The sequence below is a fragment of the Alligator mississippiensis genome, chromosome 4 (assembly GCF_030867095.1).
Source record: "Alligator mississippiensis isolate rAllMis1 chromosome 4, rAllMis1, whole genome shotgun sequence".
NCBI classification, from domain to species: domain Eukaryota; kingdom Metazoa; phylum Chordata; order Crocodylia; family Alligatoridae; genus Alligator; species Alligator mississippiensis.
This window is the reverse complement of record NC_081827.1, coordinates 239,854,197-239,873,598: the sequence shown is the minus strand read 5'-3', so window position 1 is coordinate 239,873,598 and position 19,402 is coordinate 239,854,197. Positions and strand designations below refer to the sequence as shown.

At 44.9% G+C, this 19,402-nt stretch overlaps 1 protein-coding gene across 1 annotated transcript in view; it reads right to left on the bottom strand.

Annotated features, from left to right (window-relative positions):
• ACTR3 (actin related protein 3) overlaps positions 1–3,308 on the bottom strand; it is a 54,630-nt gene extending 51,322 nt beyond the window's left edge. The window contains exon 1 of the mRNA XM_006258102.3: positions 3,180–3,308. Within this exon, the coding sequence (XP_006258164.1) occupies positions 3,180–3,223 (44 nt within the window). The 5' untranslated portion in view covers positions 3,224–3,308. The remainder of the gene's footprint in view (positions 1–3,179) is intronic.
• Between the last annotated feature and the right edge of the window lie 16,094 nt (positions 3,309–19,402).

Here is a 19,402-nt window from a genome sequence, read left to right as displayed (position 1 = left end):
CTGTTGACTCATAGTCGTTTTAATCTACTGTAATAAAAGTTCCTTTCTACCATATTACTGCCTACTTGTCAATTCCCCATTTTTGCATTAAACTTTTTCTACCCAAGCACTGTACTTTGTACTTGTCTCTACTGAAAGCAATGAAGAATACTAAGTCCAACAACCCCAGCTCTAAAATGTTTCTGCTACAAATGCAGTAGTGTTGAGATGATGCTGAAGAGGAGATGATGGTCCAGGAAATGCGTGAGAGGCAAGGACTTTTGGGGGTGGTACCTTTACTGGACCAACTGTAGAGCTGGGAGAGATCTTAAGACAAGCTTTCAGGCACAAGGTACCCTTCGTCAGATCTTTCACAGTATATCTGAGGAAGGCTACCTTGTGCCTGAAAACTTGTCCAAGATCTCTTCCAGCTCTATGGTGGTCCAGTTAAAGGTATCTCCTCCAGAAATCCATGCCTTTCCACTGCAACTGGAAATTCTAGCAATAGCCCTATGAAACAGCTTAGAGGAAAATGACCTTCAGACTACTAAGTGCATCTTAGGGGAGGTTCTGGAAAGTGGAAGGATTAGAACCGTTTCCATAGAAGCACAAAGATTATTAATAAAGCTGGACTTGACAGAACAATGTGGATTTGACAAGCAAACAGCAAAAGTTTTAGAAAACCCTGATAGAATTTTAAGTCACATTAAGGAAAGATTTACCTCCAACCCCTCCTGTGCACAAAAGTTGGAAAACTCTTAAAGATGTGTTCTTGTGCATTAGCCTCTCAACTGCATGTGTTTTAACAGTAGATTTACTTTCTTTTGTTCTTTTCTGAAAAGTGTTTCTATTCTAGTAAGTTTCTAAAGGTAACACTGTCCTCAGGGACAGCACCAGATCACATCAGCTCTTTGGCCTTAACAGCATTAGGAAGCGGAGTGGAATTTGACACTTAGCTCCTCCAAAAAAGTGTTACTTATATAAGCTTCAAGCTTCCTTTTTAAAAAAATTAGTGTACTCAAATGCTTCCTAGACACAAACCATCACGTTACCTATAAAGAACAAGACAGACAGACAGCCCAACCACAAAATACCAAAGCCACATACATGTTCTGCTGAGTAAACACATGATATCAATGCGGTCTTTTTTGTACAAATCCTTCTCACGCCTACTTCAATTTAGGGCCCAATCATGAAAAAAAATAAGTCTTTTAACCTCCTACAAAGCCTTTAAAGTCAATGGAAGCCTATGCAGGCTCTGCATAAGCAAATCTCTGTACAGGACCTGGACCACTCAGCTCTTCAAGGCCAGGCTTGTACGCTCACTTTGCTAGCTACCTTAGAGAAATATTTTGGAAAGCCCAATGAAAGAATAGAGAACATCGTATCCAACATGAAATGTGAGAAAGAGAAGTGTGCGCACACAACACATGAAAAGACTTTATTTCTCCTATAATGTAACGTTGACTATGGTACCATCAGCAGAGAGAGGTAGCCTTGGCAGTCTGAAGGGAGGCACAAGGCAGGGCAGCGTAGCACCTCAGTCTAATTCAGAGGCATAACTTCCTAACAAAGTAGCCTGTTTCTTTTAAAAAAGCTTATGCCTCCATGAATTAGTCTGTCTATACAGTGCCATCCTGCCCTGCCTTCTATGGTACCATCAGCACATAACTATTACATGTATATATGCATCTGCTTGTGAAAAAAAACAAGTTCACTGATGCCCTATTTCCAGTAGGAACTTTTGCATGGAAAGGAGGAGGGCCACTATAACTATTCATAAGCCCGATCAATGCAAAAAAAAAAAAAAAGTCTCCATAAAAATTAAAGACTCTTATCCACTCGCTTCTCACCATGCCAAACAGGCTGCTTCCTAATGCATTTTAGTTGCATTGGCATGATTTTCTCTCTGAGTCAAGACAGATGGGAAGTGAAACACATAAAGAAAAGTTCAGCTAGCGGAGTCATTTCATCCATTCATCTGCACTAGGAAAGAGGAGCTAAAACAGCTTAAAAAAATAAAAATAAAATGTCTGGATGCTAACACCTTAAAAAAAACCCCCACTATGCTTATCTTGCAGGGATCATTTGACCCCAGCTGACATCCTGCCCCTTGAGAATGATCTCAGGCGGTCCCTTCCAGCCCTAACCTCTACGACACTTTCTCAACCTGTGGTACGTGTACCCCTGGGGTACACCAGACAGGCAGGGGGTACGTGGGTACCTCAACACTCTCTCTCCCTCTCCTTTTCCTCTCTCTCGCCCTTTCCCCCTCTCAAACCTATGGCAAAAAAATTGGTACGCCGCACATTGCATTGCGCTTTAAATACCCCAGTAATAATTTGGCTCCTAGCTTTGGCCAACCCTCAGTTGGTTCAGCCCTCCTAGCTTTGGCCAACATCACTTCTAGCACCCCTGGTGTAAAAGGTGGCCACCCTACCCACCCCAAATCAGACATCTGCCTTATAGACGCAGCCTTTCTTCCAACATACGGCACACGTTACTCTGTAAATATAAAATCCCCTGGAAAATTGAGTGTCGGGGTACTTATTAACATTTCCAGAAGCCAGGGGGGTACTCGCTACTTAAAAGGTTGAGAAACGCTGCTCTCCGAAACCCTCCGAGCCCCGCTTTCACGGCAAAGCCGGCTTGCGGGCACGATGGAGATCTGAAAATCGTAATAATCCATCCGTAAACCCACGCGGCAGGGGCGCTTCCTCATTCCCAACCCATTCCCGCACAACGTCATCCTCCCCGCTTCGCCCCCTGCCCTTCCTCCCCCACGGCCACCGCCACCTCCACCACGCTCCCCGCTGGCTCGCAGGTGGCAGGGGCGGCTTCCCTCCCCCCAGCGGGGCCGTGGCTGAATGAAAAGAGGCAGTCTCCGAGGTTGGAGGCTGAAAAAAAACTGCCTTATAAGGTAGAAAAGGCAGAGAGCAGGAAGAGGCTTTGACAAAACTAAGGAAGTTGCTCTGCGCTTGCTCACTACAGGGGGGGATTTTTTTTTAAATTTTTTTTTAAATCATTTTTTCTATTTTTTTCTCTCCTTCCCCCACACAGGCAAGGGAGGTGGAGGCAGGGATGCGGGCCCAGCTCGGGGTGGGCGCTGCTCGGGGCACCCACCCACCCACACACGCGCGCACGCACGCACACCCCCAGCCGTGCAGCCCCGCAACAAAGCCCGGCCGGCCGGCGCTCACCCGGTGCCGCAGTCCACCACGCAGGCCGGGAGCCGCCCCGCCATCCTCCTGGGTCGAGTGGAGCCCTGGACGCGCCCTGCCTCCTCGCTCCCGCCGCCGATACAGCCACTTCCGCGCCCGGCCCGGCCCGGCCTCCCCGCCCGCGCCCAAGATGGCGGCTGGCCCCGCCCCGCGCCGCGCTGCCGGAGTGGGCGGGCGCCGCAACCAACCCAGTCAGCGGCGCCCGATTCCGTGTCCTCGCCCAAGCGAGTGGGTGTGAAGGCAGGCGGGCGGGCGGGTTTCTCCCCACCCCCTTCCTCCCTCTCTTCTTTATTAAAAAAAAAAAAAGCATCATTTTCCTCTCCTCCTCCTCCTCCTCCTCCTTCTTCACGGGAGCCTTCCAGGCCTGCTTGAAAGCAAAGGGGGTTTTCACAAGGAAAAGGCATCTGCTGTGTCTTTGGGTGGATGGAGAGAAGGGATTGCAGGGGTGTGGGGAGTAGCCCTGGGCAGGCTCTGTTCTTTGGGTCAGCACTGGTCAATCTCGGGGTGGGGGGCATGTGCCCCCCCTACAAATCACCTGTGATTGCAGGCACCCAGTGCTGTCAGGGGAGGGGGTGGCAAGCACCAAACAGCGAGCGGCGACCAGCAACAGATGCTGCCAGCGGTGTCGGTGGCAGGAGTGGCAAGCAACCGCCAATACCCGCTATGTGATACCACTGCAAGCACCTGAGGAAAGGCTCAGAAGGGGCCAGGCCTGGTGCTGTGGAGCAGGGGGTCCCAACCTTTTTAGACCGTGGACCAGCAAACTGCAGTCCAGAAGTGACCGGCATATTACGGACCGGCAGCCAACCCTTTTTTATGCTCAGTCCATAGTATGCCGGTCCATAGTATGCAGCAGCCAACCCTTTTTTATACTAAGACCAGAAGTGACCGATATACTACGGACCGGCAGCTAACCTGCTTTTATACTCTGTATACACTTCTGGTCACTTCCAGACAGAGTATAAAAAAGGGTTGAATGCCAGCCTGTAGTATACTGGTCACTTCCAGACTGAGTATAAAAAAGGGTTGAATGCCGGTCCGTAGTAGACTGGTCACTTCCAGACTGAGTATAAAAAAGGGTTGGCTGCCAGTCCGCAGTATACCGGTCACTTACGGACTTCTGCTCTGGCAGCCAACACACCTGCGGACGGGCAGCCAATCTGTCAGGCCCAGTACCAGGCCGCAGCCCGTGGGTTGGGAACCTCTGCCGTGGAGAGAAGAGTCCCAGAGCCTCACTGAGCTCCCTGCCCTGGGGTGCTGGAGGGCTGGGATGGGTCATAGGAGAGCTGCAGGCGCCCTCCAAGTCAGGCCCTTGCAATGGTGAGATCAGAAATAAAGCCATAGATAGAAAATTAGGGTTGGAAGAGACCTCAGGAGGTCACATGTAGTCCCACCCCATGCTCAAAGCAGGACCAGCCCTAACTAGATCATCCCAGCCAAGGCTTTGTCTAGCCAGGTCTTAAAAGCCTCCAAGGATGGAGAGTCTACCACCTCTCTGGGTAACCTGTTCCAGTGTTTTACAAAACAAGGAGCAACAGTGTCAAGTTGCAGCAAGAGAAGTTTAGGTTAGATATTAAGAAGAATTTTCTCACTAGGAGGGTATCCTACTGGGAAAATTCCTCCTAAGATCCAACCTAAACTTCTCTTGCTGCAACTTTACGCCATTGCTCCTTGTTCTGTCATCTACCACTACTGAGAACAGTCCAGCTCCATCCTCTTTTGAAGCCCCCTTCAGCTAGTTCAAGGCTACTATTAAATCCCCCCTCATTGTCCTCTTCTCTAGACTAAAGGGGCATTTTTACACATGTAAGCGCCGCAGCACTGAGCGCTCGGCACTGTGTCGCTTGCAGGTATATAAGCAGTAAAATGCGCACCTGTCAGAGCTGAGAAAATGGCAGCGGCGCATTTATCTAAAACACAGAGAAGGTGCTTTAGTTAAAAAATGCACCACTGCCATTTTCTGCACACTGACGCACATTTTGCCTCTTATACAACTGCACACGGCGCAGCACAGTTCACATCAGTGTGTCTCAGGACAAAAAGGTATGTGTATAAATGCCGATTAAGCCCAGTTCCCTCAGCCTTTCCTCTTAAGTTATGTGGAAGTATTCACTTTCCCTATGAATACAGGCCAAGCCTCAGGGCAGAAGGGGAGACTTCTTGGTTGGGGTTTTGAACTGTCCACCTGCAAAGCAGGCCTGTCTAACTCACCCTCAGCAGCATATTTTGAGGATGAGGTCCTCTTTTGTGGCAGCTGGGGAAGTGCGAGAAGCTGCAGCTCTCCTAACACTGAAAAGAGGAAAGAAACAACCACCAAAGCCAAAATTCAGTGTTGTGCTCATTCCCCGCTGCTTGCAATCCATTTTGTTTCACTACAAGCCATGTGTCTGGGGTAGGGTAAAGACAGATGAATGCTGCCTGGGAGGCTGACTCTGACACACTGGTTCCCTGCTCCAGAGGGACATGCCCTGTACCAGTCTAGACTTTGTACTGTGTGTGTCCCCTGGCAGTTGGCCAGGCTCTGCCTAGTGCCACTCACATTGCTCACGTGGAAGGCCTGGGGATAGGTGACGTTGAAGAGGTTGCTTACTCCTCCACATGATGATATAGCTACCCAGGAGCAAGGGAGAGCAATTCTGGACGAGTGTCCAGGTTGGGCCATAACTGAGCTTTGTCTATTAAATATAGCACAATGAGAGCAGGAAGGCGGGGAGGGAGTTTGGAGAAAAAGTCCTTAAGTAAAATTTCTGATAGTTCAGTTAAATGTCCAATAAGTGCACAGATATAAAACTTTACAAACAAACTTTACATTACAAGAGGTAGCATTAAGAGCACATGGGCAACTCTAAATCTGGCACTTTCTAATTTCTGAGTGACTCATTTTTCAGCCTAAAATACCTTTAATGGAGTTTTTTAAACTATTTTTTTTCATGTGTAAATGAAAAACAGAACATGAAGTAGTAACAGCATACCGACCATCTAGAATCAGCAAAGTCTGAATCAGGAACCTTTGATAATGTCTACATACTTCTACCAGAAGGTAGGACAGGGGAAGCATCTTGGAGATTTAATTGCTTCATAGAAGCATGAGCTTTCATAGGCAGCAATCTACTATAGCAGATGCTATGAACGCTTGGTCACCTCATATGCACACCTTTACCACTTGATCTATAGGACTGTTAGCAAATGAACATTGTTATCTCAAAAGAAGTATAGACTGTGTCTTGAAGTAGCTGGGATGGTTGACTAACCAACCCTAGTCTTTTTGCTTTATCTCTATCTCCTTCTCCCCTGCTGAGCCTTTTCGGGGATCTCCTGCCCCACTTCAGACCCTTAAGTGGGGGGCAGTTGAACTGTAGGGGTCATACTGGCAAGGTTGGATTAAACCTGGGCCAACACTTTTCTCCCAGTTTGAGCACTGGGGAAACTCTAGTCCCATGTGATAAAGAATAGGCTGCTGAGTCCACTGACCTGGTACCCACACTGTGCAGCAACCCCGGAGGACAGCATGTTGACCAGGCCTATATGCTGATCCTCAGGGGTGAGAAACACAGCCCAGCTGTCTCTCCACCTTTATCTCCATAGTTTCTCTGCCAGCTCCCAAGTGTTCCCAGTACAGTCCTTACTACGGTCTCTGTGGTGAAACTGTAAGCTTCAGCGTCAAATGCTTGTGTGTTCCCAGAGCTTTCCTGAAGAATGCAAGTAAGGGAAGAGAAATCTGAGTTTTTTAATAGTTACCATCTCAAAAAAACAGAATAGGATTTTGAGATCAATTAATGGTATCCCTATAGACTAAAGGCGATTCCCTAGCTCAGAGGTTCCCAAACCTTGGCCACGGCCTGGTACCGACATGTGAAGGGTTGGCTGCTGGTCCACAGGAGGGTTGGCTGCCGGACCAGAATTTCAGAAGTAACCAGCATACTGTGGACTGGCAGCCAACCCTTTCGTATACTGAGTATAAACTATTAACTTGAAAAATGCATGAGTCAGAACTGTGCTGGGTCAACTTAGTTTTGCATCCATGATATTTATTTGACATTTGCTGATTTTTCCAGGAAGACTAAAAAGCGAAATGCTAATGACTAGTCAATCCTGGTATAGCTAAATATAGCAGCAGGCAGAGAGAAAGCATTTAGCTTAAAGCAGTTACGGGTATAAAACATTGATGCTTTCTCAAGGCCACCTTTGGTATAACCAAACACAAAGTACTCAGGTTTAGAACTGCTATGGAAATTAAATTTTCCATATCAGTATAGTTTTATACTGAGTATAAAAAAGAGTTGGCTGCTGGTCCGCAGTATGCCGGTCACTTCCAGTCTGCAGTATGCTGGTCTGCAGTTTGCCGGTCCATGGTCACTTCCAATACGCAGTTTGCCAATCTGTGGTCTAAAAAGGTTGGGAACCACTGCCCTAGCTGAATATCAGTCATCTGTATTATCTAATACCAAAGGGGGCTAGGGTGCTGCAGGTGCTAAGGTGCATGGTTGATAGCCCAGGTTTTGCAAGTCTGAGGCCATAGCAAAGTGCTCAGTGTGGCCTGTCAGATTCCAATGTGTCTACAAATTCTCTTAAATTCCTTGTTATAAGGACATGAAAAAGGAAAGGAATCTATTATCAAAGGGCTACTGAAAACAACAGAGGAATCAGGTATCTTAAGAGTTTTTTTCCAATGGCAGCCCCAAAGCAGAGGCTTTTATACAAGTACATAGGTTTAAGATAGCTAGTTTAGGACTAGTCTCTGGAGCAGCTAAAAAGATTTTGATTCAGGGATTAAATATATATCCTTTATAGTACCTAGCTTAGCATATTCAATCTCAGGAATTTTTGTCCAGAAAAAACAAAAATATAATTGACTGAGTAGTTTGGTATCATCTAACAACTTTAATATAATCCTCTCACTATTCTATACAAGGCTTGTTAGTGCTCTAGTTAAGATGGAGACTGAAATAAAGAAGAAGTTGCTATACAGGGGTGCTGATTATTCCTTGTCAATAGGAGTGTCATTTACTAGAAAATGTTAAATCAAACCCACAAGTCCTTACTTTAATGCAGTTTATGGGACATATCCAGTAGCATCTTCTATTAGTCTAAGCATTTTCTACAAATTGACAGTACAAAGACTAAGCAAAAATACTGTAGGTTATGTGGAAAGTGATACGCATCTAGCAAATATGTTTCTTGCAGCCCTTTGCTATCAATTTATGTGCTGTTTTCAAGTTTAAGCCAATATTAAAAGTGACATTGCAGAAGAGCAATGATATTGCATTTTCTGTTTTACTAAATTGCAATGGGATTTACATGAAGTGAAGCCAAAGACACAGACTTTATCTTCGCATTGAGATGTCTTCATGTTCACAGATCAAGTATTTGTAACTTGTAGCATTTTCCTCAATATCTTGCAATGTAGTTTAGGTTCCTCTTTTCAGAATGCATTGCAAAATAAAAATGGCTCTTGCAGATACAAAACTCTTAATCAAATCAGGAAGAATTTTGTTAACAGAAGAGCTGAAGGTAGGCCTTTCAGGCATGGGGTTTCATTTTGAATTTAGACATTCACTGAAGACTCAGTCCTACAAGTTAATGAGCACGGAGACCCAAAGGAGAAGGAAGATGCACACCAACTTCTTTAAAAACTCTAAGTCCAATCTAGCAGTCGCAAGATTCTGGTCTTTAGTACCAAAATCCAATTTTACCAACCTGGATCAGATTGCTGGACACGTGTTTTTGTTGCATGATTGTACCTTGATACAGTGAAATCTAGATAATTTGGGGAGCTATTTAGGGATGTGTATACTAGGTTTAGACAGTAAAACTGGAGGTTATGCAGCTAAAAATTAACCAGTTCCAGCGTGATTCTAGTGACAAATTAAAAAATGCGTAGCTTTTTTGTATCGGGATATGCTGAAACCCATTCTTTATGTGCAGTGGTGTATTGGGGGGGCAGGGGGGGGAACACCAGTGGCACGGCTGCACCCCCTTTTCAGACAACAGTGTAGGAGCAACAGCTGAGACTTTAAAAAATCCCTGAAGCAGGTATAAGCCCCCCTTCTTCCACTTTGGCACCGCTTCCCTTCCCCTCCATGTTCAGCAGCAATTTCCTCTCCTTTTTTCCCCGCCACCCCAACATCCATCCCTGTCCCTGGCTGATCCAGGGGCAATGGGAGCTCCAGAGCTACACCTGCCCCGCTCCAGATGGGCTGCACAGGGGGCAGTGGCAGCAGGCAGGTTCTGCATCCCTGCCCAGTCCCCTCAGTGTTCCCTGCCAACCCAGGAGTAGGCACAGGAAAGAGGGGACCAACCCACCACAGCTACTGTCCTCAGCCAAGCCCAGGTCCTCATATAGCTGCTTTCTGCAGCCCCAGGTGAAGCGGGGCAGGAACAACCAGAACAGCTGCAGCAGTTTGTAGATCTCACTTTCCTAAGCCCAGAGGCTTAAGTAGAGTGGGGAATGGGTGAGAAGTGGAAATGCCACTGAGTATGGAGAGGAAAGGAGTGGGTGCTGAATTCAAGGGAGTGGGAAGGAGATTCTTACCTGATGCAGAGACTTAACAAAAATCTACATGGTGTGGTCTGCCTGCCCCGTTGGGAGAAGCAGGGAAGCTGGGAGCAGGGGAGTACAACCATCCTTGTAGTGTTGGTCACTGCTCCTGCATCCCTCTTTACAAAGTCCTGAATCCACTTATGTTTGCGTGTCTGCAGTAGTAATTCTGGGATGCTGTCCCTATTTTGGCAGAATTCAGTTCCAGATTACAAAAGAAAGTATAGAGCTGATTTTCTTAGATATACTAGAATCTAAACTTTTAAAGTGTACCAGGCCTATCAAAATATGTTTTCTATGCAGCCACTGGAATTTGGATAAGTAGGCCACAAATGAGTAGCATTTAGCACTGAGTATAGGATCAGGATGTTTTAGTAACACAGTCACCTTGGAGCGTCCTGTGGATTTTTTATTACTATTTATTGGTATTGTTATTTGTATTTAATACTGTCAGGGATATTGGTTTTAGGCATGTTGGTCTAAAAACATAGGAAGACAAAACTCTTGGGGTAGAGGTGATATATTTTATTAAACCAACTAAATAGTAGCAAAAAGAGAATATTTTTTTGCTATTTAGTTGGTCTAAAAAAATATCGCCTCTACTCCAAGAGTTTTGTCTGCCTATTTAATACTGTAGCACTTGGAGATTTAATCCAGAGACCAAGACTCCTCTGTGTTAGACATTGTACTAACATAGAATAAAAATCTGTTTTTTGCCCCATGGAGTGTGCGAGCCTCGTATGAAAAAAAGAGATAACAGATTGATACAGATGGATGCAGTGTACACAGAAGAGATTTTGAGGAGAAAAACGAGACAGTTTTGGCAGCATAATGAACAATGTTTTTTAGCTTGCTAGCATCTTAATATTCTGTGTGGGATTGAGGTAACATCTCCAGTTATAAGAAATGCTATATTTCCAGTTATTTCAAATATTGTATAAGGTATAAGAAAGAAATTTCCTCCAGGCATCCTTAGAGGCCCCACCCCTGCCTTGGCACCTACACAGCCTCTTCTTTTGTGCAACCCTTGTACAAAATGTTAAGCAGCTAGTCCTGGACCTGATAGCCTGCTTTCTTCTTATACTTTGTTTGCCATTGGCATTGTTTGGACTACATGGGTCAGAAGACAGGATGCTGTGTTTCTATTAACATAAGACATATACAATGTAATATCGATAACTTTCAAAGTAAAGTGGTTTTTAAAAGTATATTTTAGGGGTGCACCGATAAAGATTTTCTTGGCCAATACTGATAGCTGATTATTCACCAGGCATATTGGCCAATACCAATCTGATAACCAATTTACAGGAATGCAGCCAGGCAGCATGGAGAGCAGCACCCTGCAGGTAAGTCTGTGGAGGGGAAGGGGTGTGTGTGGGTGGGGGCAGATCGAGACCCCCACGGTGAAGGAGGAAGTGGGGCAGGGTGATGAATGGGACCCCAGGGCGGGGAGCAAGAGACTCTCATCTGACTCCAGCACATCGTCTGACCCCAGCGCTCTTTTCTGCCCAAGGCAAGAGGGTCCAACTCAATGATCTACTGAGGTCCCTTCCGACTAACATCTATGAATCTATGACAGGTAATAGAAGACCATTTATAGGGTAGAGGGTCTGTCCCTGAGGAAGCATTAGCCGGTGTACTCCCCTAACTGAGCAGTGGCTCCTTCATCTAATACCTGTGCAAATTATTTCTGCTTTTGACATGCCGAATGGAACAATTGCTGGACAGTGAGGAAGTCAGAAAGCAGATACACATGAATGATGCTTTTGTATCATTTCTGTGTACATTATATTCCAGTGGTTAGGGTGCTGGCTCAGGCCTTAAGAAATCCAAGTTCAACTTACTGTTCTGTATTAGACTTCCTGTGTGACTTCAGGCAAGTTACTTGGGGTCAAAAACACAAAGTTTATTTAGGTGCCAAAAGGGAATTTGGTGCCTAAATAAACTTTGTGGATCTGGGCTTTAATCTCTCTGAGCTTCAGTTCCTCACCTGTAGCACAAGCATAGCAGCATTCCCCTCTTTCACAGAAGTGTTGCAAGGATAAACGCATTGAAGACTGTAAGGGTGTAGGTTGTAGCCGTGTTGGTCTAAGGACATAGGTAGACAAGGTTCCTTGGGTGAATCTGATATCTGATATCTTTTATTAGACTTACCCAAATAACTGTTCTCCAACTATTTGGGTTGGTCTAATAAAAGATATCAGATTCACCCAAGGAACCTTGTCTGCCTTAAAGACTGTGACATACTTAGCTATAATTGTCATAAGAGGCAGAGAAGATTGGAGCTGTACTTCATATAGGTCCAGAATCTGTCCACCAACAATGTGTATGGAATGTTTCATACCATCAATAAAGGATCAGGACACTTATAAAATGTATAAGAACTGTATTTTTGGTTTTTCTGCTATAGACTTTAACTATTGCTGGAACATTTGAAAAGAAAATATTTTCTTTTTTCATTATTATTTTACCAGAAAACATTTATAGAGGCTATGTACACGGTCACGCTTGCATTTGGTTTTTCTGCAACAAATCAAGTCAATTATTGATGTTTCTCCAAAATGTTTAAAATGAATTTATGTGTGGGTGTGCATGTTGGGAAACAGAGAGGCACCCGATCAAATTTACTAAAATGTATCCTGCCTAGGAAAGAATCCTAAATGTCATTTTAATATTTATTTGTCACACCTCCTTGCATTTTCTGACTGGCATCTTTAGAAAGCCACATTAACTTTCTCATTACACCAAATTTGAGCTAAAATTCCAAGGGTTGTAGGTATACAATAAGTATTTAGTTACTATTTCAATATGAAAGTAAATCAGTGTTTTCTATCCAGTGGCTTGAAGCCAACCGTATTATTCGTATTACCAGTGTACGCTGTTGTATACACAGAGTATGAACTAGTCATTCATTATATGCTCACATACTGGCCTTGTTCAGACTGGCCCCACTCAGGGGAAGAACCAGAAAGAAGTGTGTAGTAAAGGTGACTGGTGTCTGCAGGCTCCTCGCTTCATCTGTGACACAAACTGAAAGATGTGCAAAGAATGACAAAGAGGACTGAAGGAAGAAAGAGGAGCATATTATGATTAATGAAGAATATGGATTCTCTGTGCCTCTACCCCAAAGTTTCTATCTGATGCTAATCATTTAAACTACATTTCTCACAGGTGGACACTAAGACTCATTTGTTAAATGCCTGACTTGAGGCTGTGAGCTCTGATTTATGGAACTGTTACAACTGAAAGAGATGGGAGCAGCACTTGAACATATAAAAATGCTGAGTACACTGAAAAATCAGATCCTCAATATCTCAGACTGGGCACTCCAAACTAGGAGAGAGAGATTCATAGATTGTAGAGTCAGAAGGGACCCCGAAGGATCATCACATCTGACACCCTGCCCCAGGCAGGAATAGGATTGAGGTTAGATGACCCCAGCCGGGTGCCTATCTAGCCTCCTCTTGAAGACCTGATGTTTGACTTTGATATGTCTCTGCCTATGTTCACAATCTGTAAAACAAAAATGATAATACCACCTAATTTTGATAAGGTTGTTGTGAAAATATATTCACTGTTTTTTGTGATATGCTCAGTGGTGAGAACGACATCTCAGACCCATGAGAAATTCCGTAGTTCTGCTTTCAGAGCAGGGCTTTGATAGTGTGCAGTAAAAAAGCCGTGGCTACAATGAACAGCCAGGATTAAAAAAAATATTGAGTAGCCCATTAAGGGAACATCAGGTGTCTTGTGCACTTAATGAAGCAGGAGGTCTAAGGAAAAATAGTATATGATCAGGTATTAAAGACTGCGTCATAATGCTTATACATAAGGAGGTTTTTTGTGTGTCATTGCATATTACTTGGACATTTCCAGTGCAGAAATGGTTCTTCAGTTCCTTCTCTAAAGAACTGAAGGAAATGCATGTTGCTCTAGAGATTACTTCCCTTTGCTCTGCAATAAAGTGTTAGTTCCAGCTTTGACATAATGTCGCAATAATTTTCTTTCTTACTCTACCCCATCTAGTATATGAGCCAAGATAGTTTGTATCAGTAAACCTTCTGGTAATTAGGCTATCTACAATATCATGAAGAATCAGACAAAGCAGCATCAGGAACTAGTTTTGTGCCATCCCATGTGAGAATGTAAGTGGCTAGCAGAAGGCAGAAAGGGACTTTCGGCAGACAATTGATCGCACTGGGAATTACAGTTGCTCTTGCTTCTAAAAGTTAAACAGATGATCACTTATGTGCCAGCCTTGATGGTCAAATATAATTCCTTTATTACATGTAAGGGCTAATATGTAAGGTTTATGCTATACATTTTATCATACAACCTGAAAAAACTGTATGTGAGGAAAATGTTTCTCATGCAATTTCTGTCAAGCATATTGTATGGATTCTCGAAACACACATTTTAACTACACGGTACTTAAGATTCACGTGTATATCTGTTGGGAAAATTAAATGGCAAAACATTCGATTTTGGGTGATCTATCTGAGCAATATAAGAGATGTTACGGCAGCATGGAGAATTAGACACAGTGGTAAACGTTTGCTCTTGCACAATCGCCTTCGATTACTGGAAAAGGTTGTTGACGACAAAGCCTAGTGTCTCCACCAATCTTAGTGTGGCCGTACCAAGATCCAGTATCATCCCAAAACTGACTCCATTTTTAAAGTAAAAGTAATACCAGACTTGCTAGGATGGGACGATCTTCATCTCTCTCCTAGAGGTAAGCATCTGTTCTCCCGCAGGTTGGCTGATCTCCAAAGAGCTTTAAGCTAGGCTTGACAGGGGACGGGGAACTGGTGGTCGATGAGAACCCAGGGTTGGAAAGCCACAATCAAGGAACTGGAACTAACCAGGTAAGCACTAAGAGGAACACACGCCATCAAGGCAAAGGGACACCAAGAGCACCCACTGGGGAGCTAAAATGTCTTTACACAAATGCCAGAAGTATGGGGAACAAGCAAGAGGAGCTCACACTCCTACTTGCTAGCACACAGTATGACTTAGTCAGCTTAACTGAAACATGGTGGGATTCTGTGCACGACTGGGCAGTAGGCACTGAGGGGTACAGGTTGTACAGAGTAACAGAGTGGGGAGAAAAGGCAGGGGTGTAGCTCTCTATGTTAAGGAACAGTATACATCTTCCGTCATCAAGGCAAGGGTGGAGGAGGGGAATATCGAGGCATTGTGGATCAGGATCCAGGGGGGGCCAGGAGAAAAGGACTTGGTAGTTGGGGGTCTACTACAGACCTCCTCACCAGGATGATGAGCTAGATGAGGTATTCTCCAAGCAACTCTCAGATGCCATACAGGTGAGGGAGGCAGTGGTCATGGGGGACCTAAATTGCCCAGATATCAGCTGGGAGGACCAGGCAGCCAAAACAAGCCACTCATGGAGGTTCTTATGCTGTGTGCAGGACCTCCACCTAACTCAGATGGTGTCCAGTCCCACCAGGGATAGTGCCTCGCTAGACCTGGTCTTAGCAACAGGGGATGATCTCGTGGGGGACCTGCGGGTACACAGTAATCTGGGTGATAGTGACCACCGCTTGGTAAAGTTCACTATCCAGCGAAGGGTGAGAAAAATATCCAGTGATGCTGAAGTGTTAGACTTCAGAAGGGCCAACTTTAGTAAACTTAGAAGGCTAGTTAGTGAGGTGGCTGAACTCAAGAGCATCGAGCTTATGGGGGTCCAAGAGGGTTGGAAGTTTCTCAAGGTAGTGATCCTTGAGGCACAAAAGGAGTCTATCCCTTTATGCAGGAAAGGGGCTAAGGGGATAAAAAAGCCCCCTTGGCTGAACAAGGAGCTTCAGGAAACACTGGGGGCAAAGAAAGAGATTTACAGGCAGTGGAAGCAGGGGCAGCCACCAAGGAGGCATACACCTCCCTGGCATGCTATTGCAGGGAATCAGTTAGGCAGGCCAAGGCAGGACTGGAGCTTAGGCTGGCTACAACTATTAAGGACAATAAAAAGTCCTTCTACAGATACATAGCAAGCAAAAGGAAGGCGCAGAGTAACATAGGGCCCCTGCAGGACAAATCAAGTCAGTTGGTGGTTGACGCAGAGAAAAAGGCAGAGCTCTTCTATGAGTTCTTTGCTTCAGTATTCCTTAATACCGACCAAGACAATTCCCCCACCTTGAGTATAGACAGATGTCCAAAAGGCACCAGACCGCCAAAGGTTAGTGCTGACTTAGTTAAGGAGCATTTAGAGGGGCTGGATAAGTACAAGTCAGCCAGCCCAGATGACCTCCATCCACGGGTGCTGAAGGAATTGGCCAGCGTCATAGCTGAGCCGCTGGCACGGCTGTTTGAGCACTCATGGTGCTCCAGCCAGGTCCCTGAGGACTGGAAAAGGGCCAACGTAGTGCTCAATTTAAGAGGGGGAGAAGGGATGAGCTGGGTAACTTTAGGCCAGTCAGTCTTACCTCTATCCTTGGGAAAATACTAGAAAAAAATCATCAAAGAGCGTCTTTGTTAAGGCCCAGCAGGGGAAACGATGCTGAAAAGAAACCAGCACGGGTTTGTCACAGGTAGATCTTGCCTGACAAACCTTATAGCCTTTTATGACCAGGTAACACACTGCCTTGACACAGGAGCGGAGGCCAATGTCATCTACCTGGATTTTAGGAAGCCCTTCGACACAGTTTTGCATCCTACTCTTATAGGGAAGCTAACGAGCTGTGGAGTTGACACCTACACAGTCAGGTGGGTGGCAAACTAGTTTAGTGACCGCATACACAGAGTGGTGATGGATGGGTCATTCTCAGCCTGGAAGGAGGTGGGCAGTGGTGTCCCGCAGGGTTCGGTCCTTGGACTGGTGTTATTTAATATCTTTATCAGTAATTTGGATGAGGGTGAGGAGAGCACCCTCTCTAAGTTTGCTGATGACACCAAGCTATGGGTCAAAGTTAATACACCAGAGGACAGGGAGCAGATACAGGCCAACCTGGACAGGTTGGATCAATGGGCGGAATGAAATAGGATGCGATTCAACAAAGATAAATGTAAGGTACTCCACCTGGGAAGGAGGAATCCCCTGCACACCTACAGGTTGGGGGATGACCTCCTCAGCAGCTCAGAGGCTGAGAGAGATCTTGGAGTCATAGTTGACTCCAAGATGAACATGAGCCAGCAATGTAATGAGGCCATCAACAAAGCCAATCGGGCCTAATCATGCATTAGCGGATGCATGACCAACAGATCGAGGGAGGTGATGATCCCCCTCTATATGTCATTGGTCAGGCCTCAGTTGGAGTAGAGGAGGGCCACTCACATGATTAGTGGTCTCCGTGAAAGACCCTATGAGGAGAGGTTGAGGGATCTAGATCTCTTCAGACTTTACAAAAGACGGCTGAGGGGAGACCTTGTAGCCACCTATAAGTTTATCAGGGGAGGACAGCAAGGAATTGGGGATGCCCTGTTTTCCAGAGGACCCCAGGGAGTAACTAGGAAACTAGTGGAGAGTAGATTTAAGTTAGACATTAGGAAGAAATTTTTTACAATAAGGGTGGCCACAGTCTGGAATGGGCTTCCAAGAGTGGTGGTGCTGTCTCCTAACTTGGAGATCTTCAAGAGGAAGCTTGACAATCACATGGCTGGGATCATCTGACCTCAGTCCTCTTTCCTGCCTGGGGCAGGGCATCAGATATGATGATCCATTGGGTCCTTTCCGACTCTATAATCTATGAATCTATGAATTTAGTGGTGAATGTGCTAAGACCCTACCCTGTCCTGAACAAAGTGAATATCCCTTGTAAATTTGGCCCTTATTGGTAGCTGGAAAAAATATTACAGCATAACATCACCTAAGATTCCATTCTGAATTTTTTTGTGAGAAACTAAGGACACTTTCTAGTAATACACTATTAACTGGAAAATTTCGTAAGTCAGAACTGCGCTAGGTTAGTTTAGTCTTGCATCCATGATATTTATTTGACATTTGCTGATTTTTCCAGGAAGACTAAAAAGCAAAATGCTAATGACTAGTCAATCCTGGTATAGCTAAATATAGCAGCAGGCAGAGAAAAGGCATTTAGCTTAAAGCAGTTATCGGTATAAAACAGTGATGCTTTCTCAGGGCCACCTTTGGTATGATCAAACACAACGGGCTCAGGTTTAGAATCGCTATGGAAATTAAATTTTCTATATCAGTGGGTTAACCAGAGATTTAAAAAGACAACAAACTAGGAATGCAAAGATGAGACAACAACCATCTTGTCATTACAAAGTGTTAGCACCACAATTGTGTTAAAGCACAATTAACTCTTAAAAGGAACGTGAAATATGAATACAGACAATTCAGTGCCTTAATATCAAACTCTAACTGTATTAATACAACAAGTATTATCTTAGCAGTTTCTATATTCAGAGAGAGAGAAACATTCAGTACAATAATCTCACCCAATCCCAAATTTTACTTTGCTCAGCAGAAAAGACAACCACTCAGTTCCTGGAAGCAAAGGGTACATCATGGGCCGGGACAGTCCAGACAGGTGTAGGAGGCTGTATTTATGACAATGATGATGAATTTTCTTGCTGCCCCCTTTTATGTTCTCTGCGGTCAGCATACTGTCCATCTTTTATCCTATCAGCATATTCCTTTGTCTGTCAGGCCCATCAAAAGTATACCTCTTAATTTGGCCTTTTTCTGGGTATCTTACTTTGGGCATTGTCCATTGGTCTCCCTTATCACCTTTCATTAATATATCCAATCCTTTTATCCCTCTAAATCAGCCAGTTAGCGCCAAGTTCAGTTAACTGGAGCTGATAACAAGGCCATTGTTACATTATGTTAAAAAAACTTCTTTCAGTGATAAAAATAAAAACGTAATAAAAACAAAACTTAAGCAATGATTAAATAAGGCTAAATATAAACAATACTTTAAGCAGGTACATCTTCAAAGCATTAAACATAACAAACTACCCTATCAAAAGGGTAAACTGAACCCCATGTTGAGGTCCATCACAAATCCTATGTGCTACCAAATTCCCACTAAAGCCATCGCATTTTTATTTAAATTCATTGTGTACTGCTTTCATCTCTATGCTGCCACCCTGTGATTGCTCATAGCAAATACACCCTTGTTGATGTATAAAGTTACCACCAGCATGTAACAGGGGACCCCCTACCCTGTTTCTTGGAGGAAGGAACAACAGAGTCACAAAGCAAATGCAGCCTAGAAGGAGTCCAGCTATGAGGGCTGCAGGACTCAACCTGCAAGTTGCAGGCAGCAGAACACTTGGCTGATGAATAAGGGATGAGCAGAACCTGGGCCTTATTAACGACATGCCAGGTCAGGTGGAGCCAGGAGCCCAAGGCTCAGACTGACTTAGCTCCTCATAGCACAAGGAGTTGTATAGGTGTGGCATCTGGGGAGATCAGTTGTGTGTTTTTGTTTCTGTTGCTATTTGGGGTTTGTGTTATACTGAAAGACCAGGTTGTGGCTGTAAGGGAGAAGGAGACTACATAGCAGGATGCCTGGGGAACTCTGGGTTTTGAGCCTTGCAAAGGGCCAGGAGGAGTGAGCTGGATTAAGGCTGAGAGGGATTCAACCCAGAGTGATAGGTGGCCTGAAGGATGGCTCAACTGGGATGGGCGTGAACAAGGGCCCTGAAGGGTGGTTGGCCTAGGACTGGAAGCAGGAGGAGC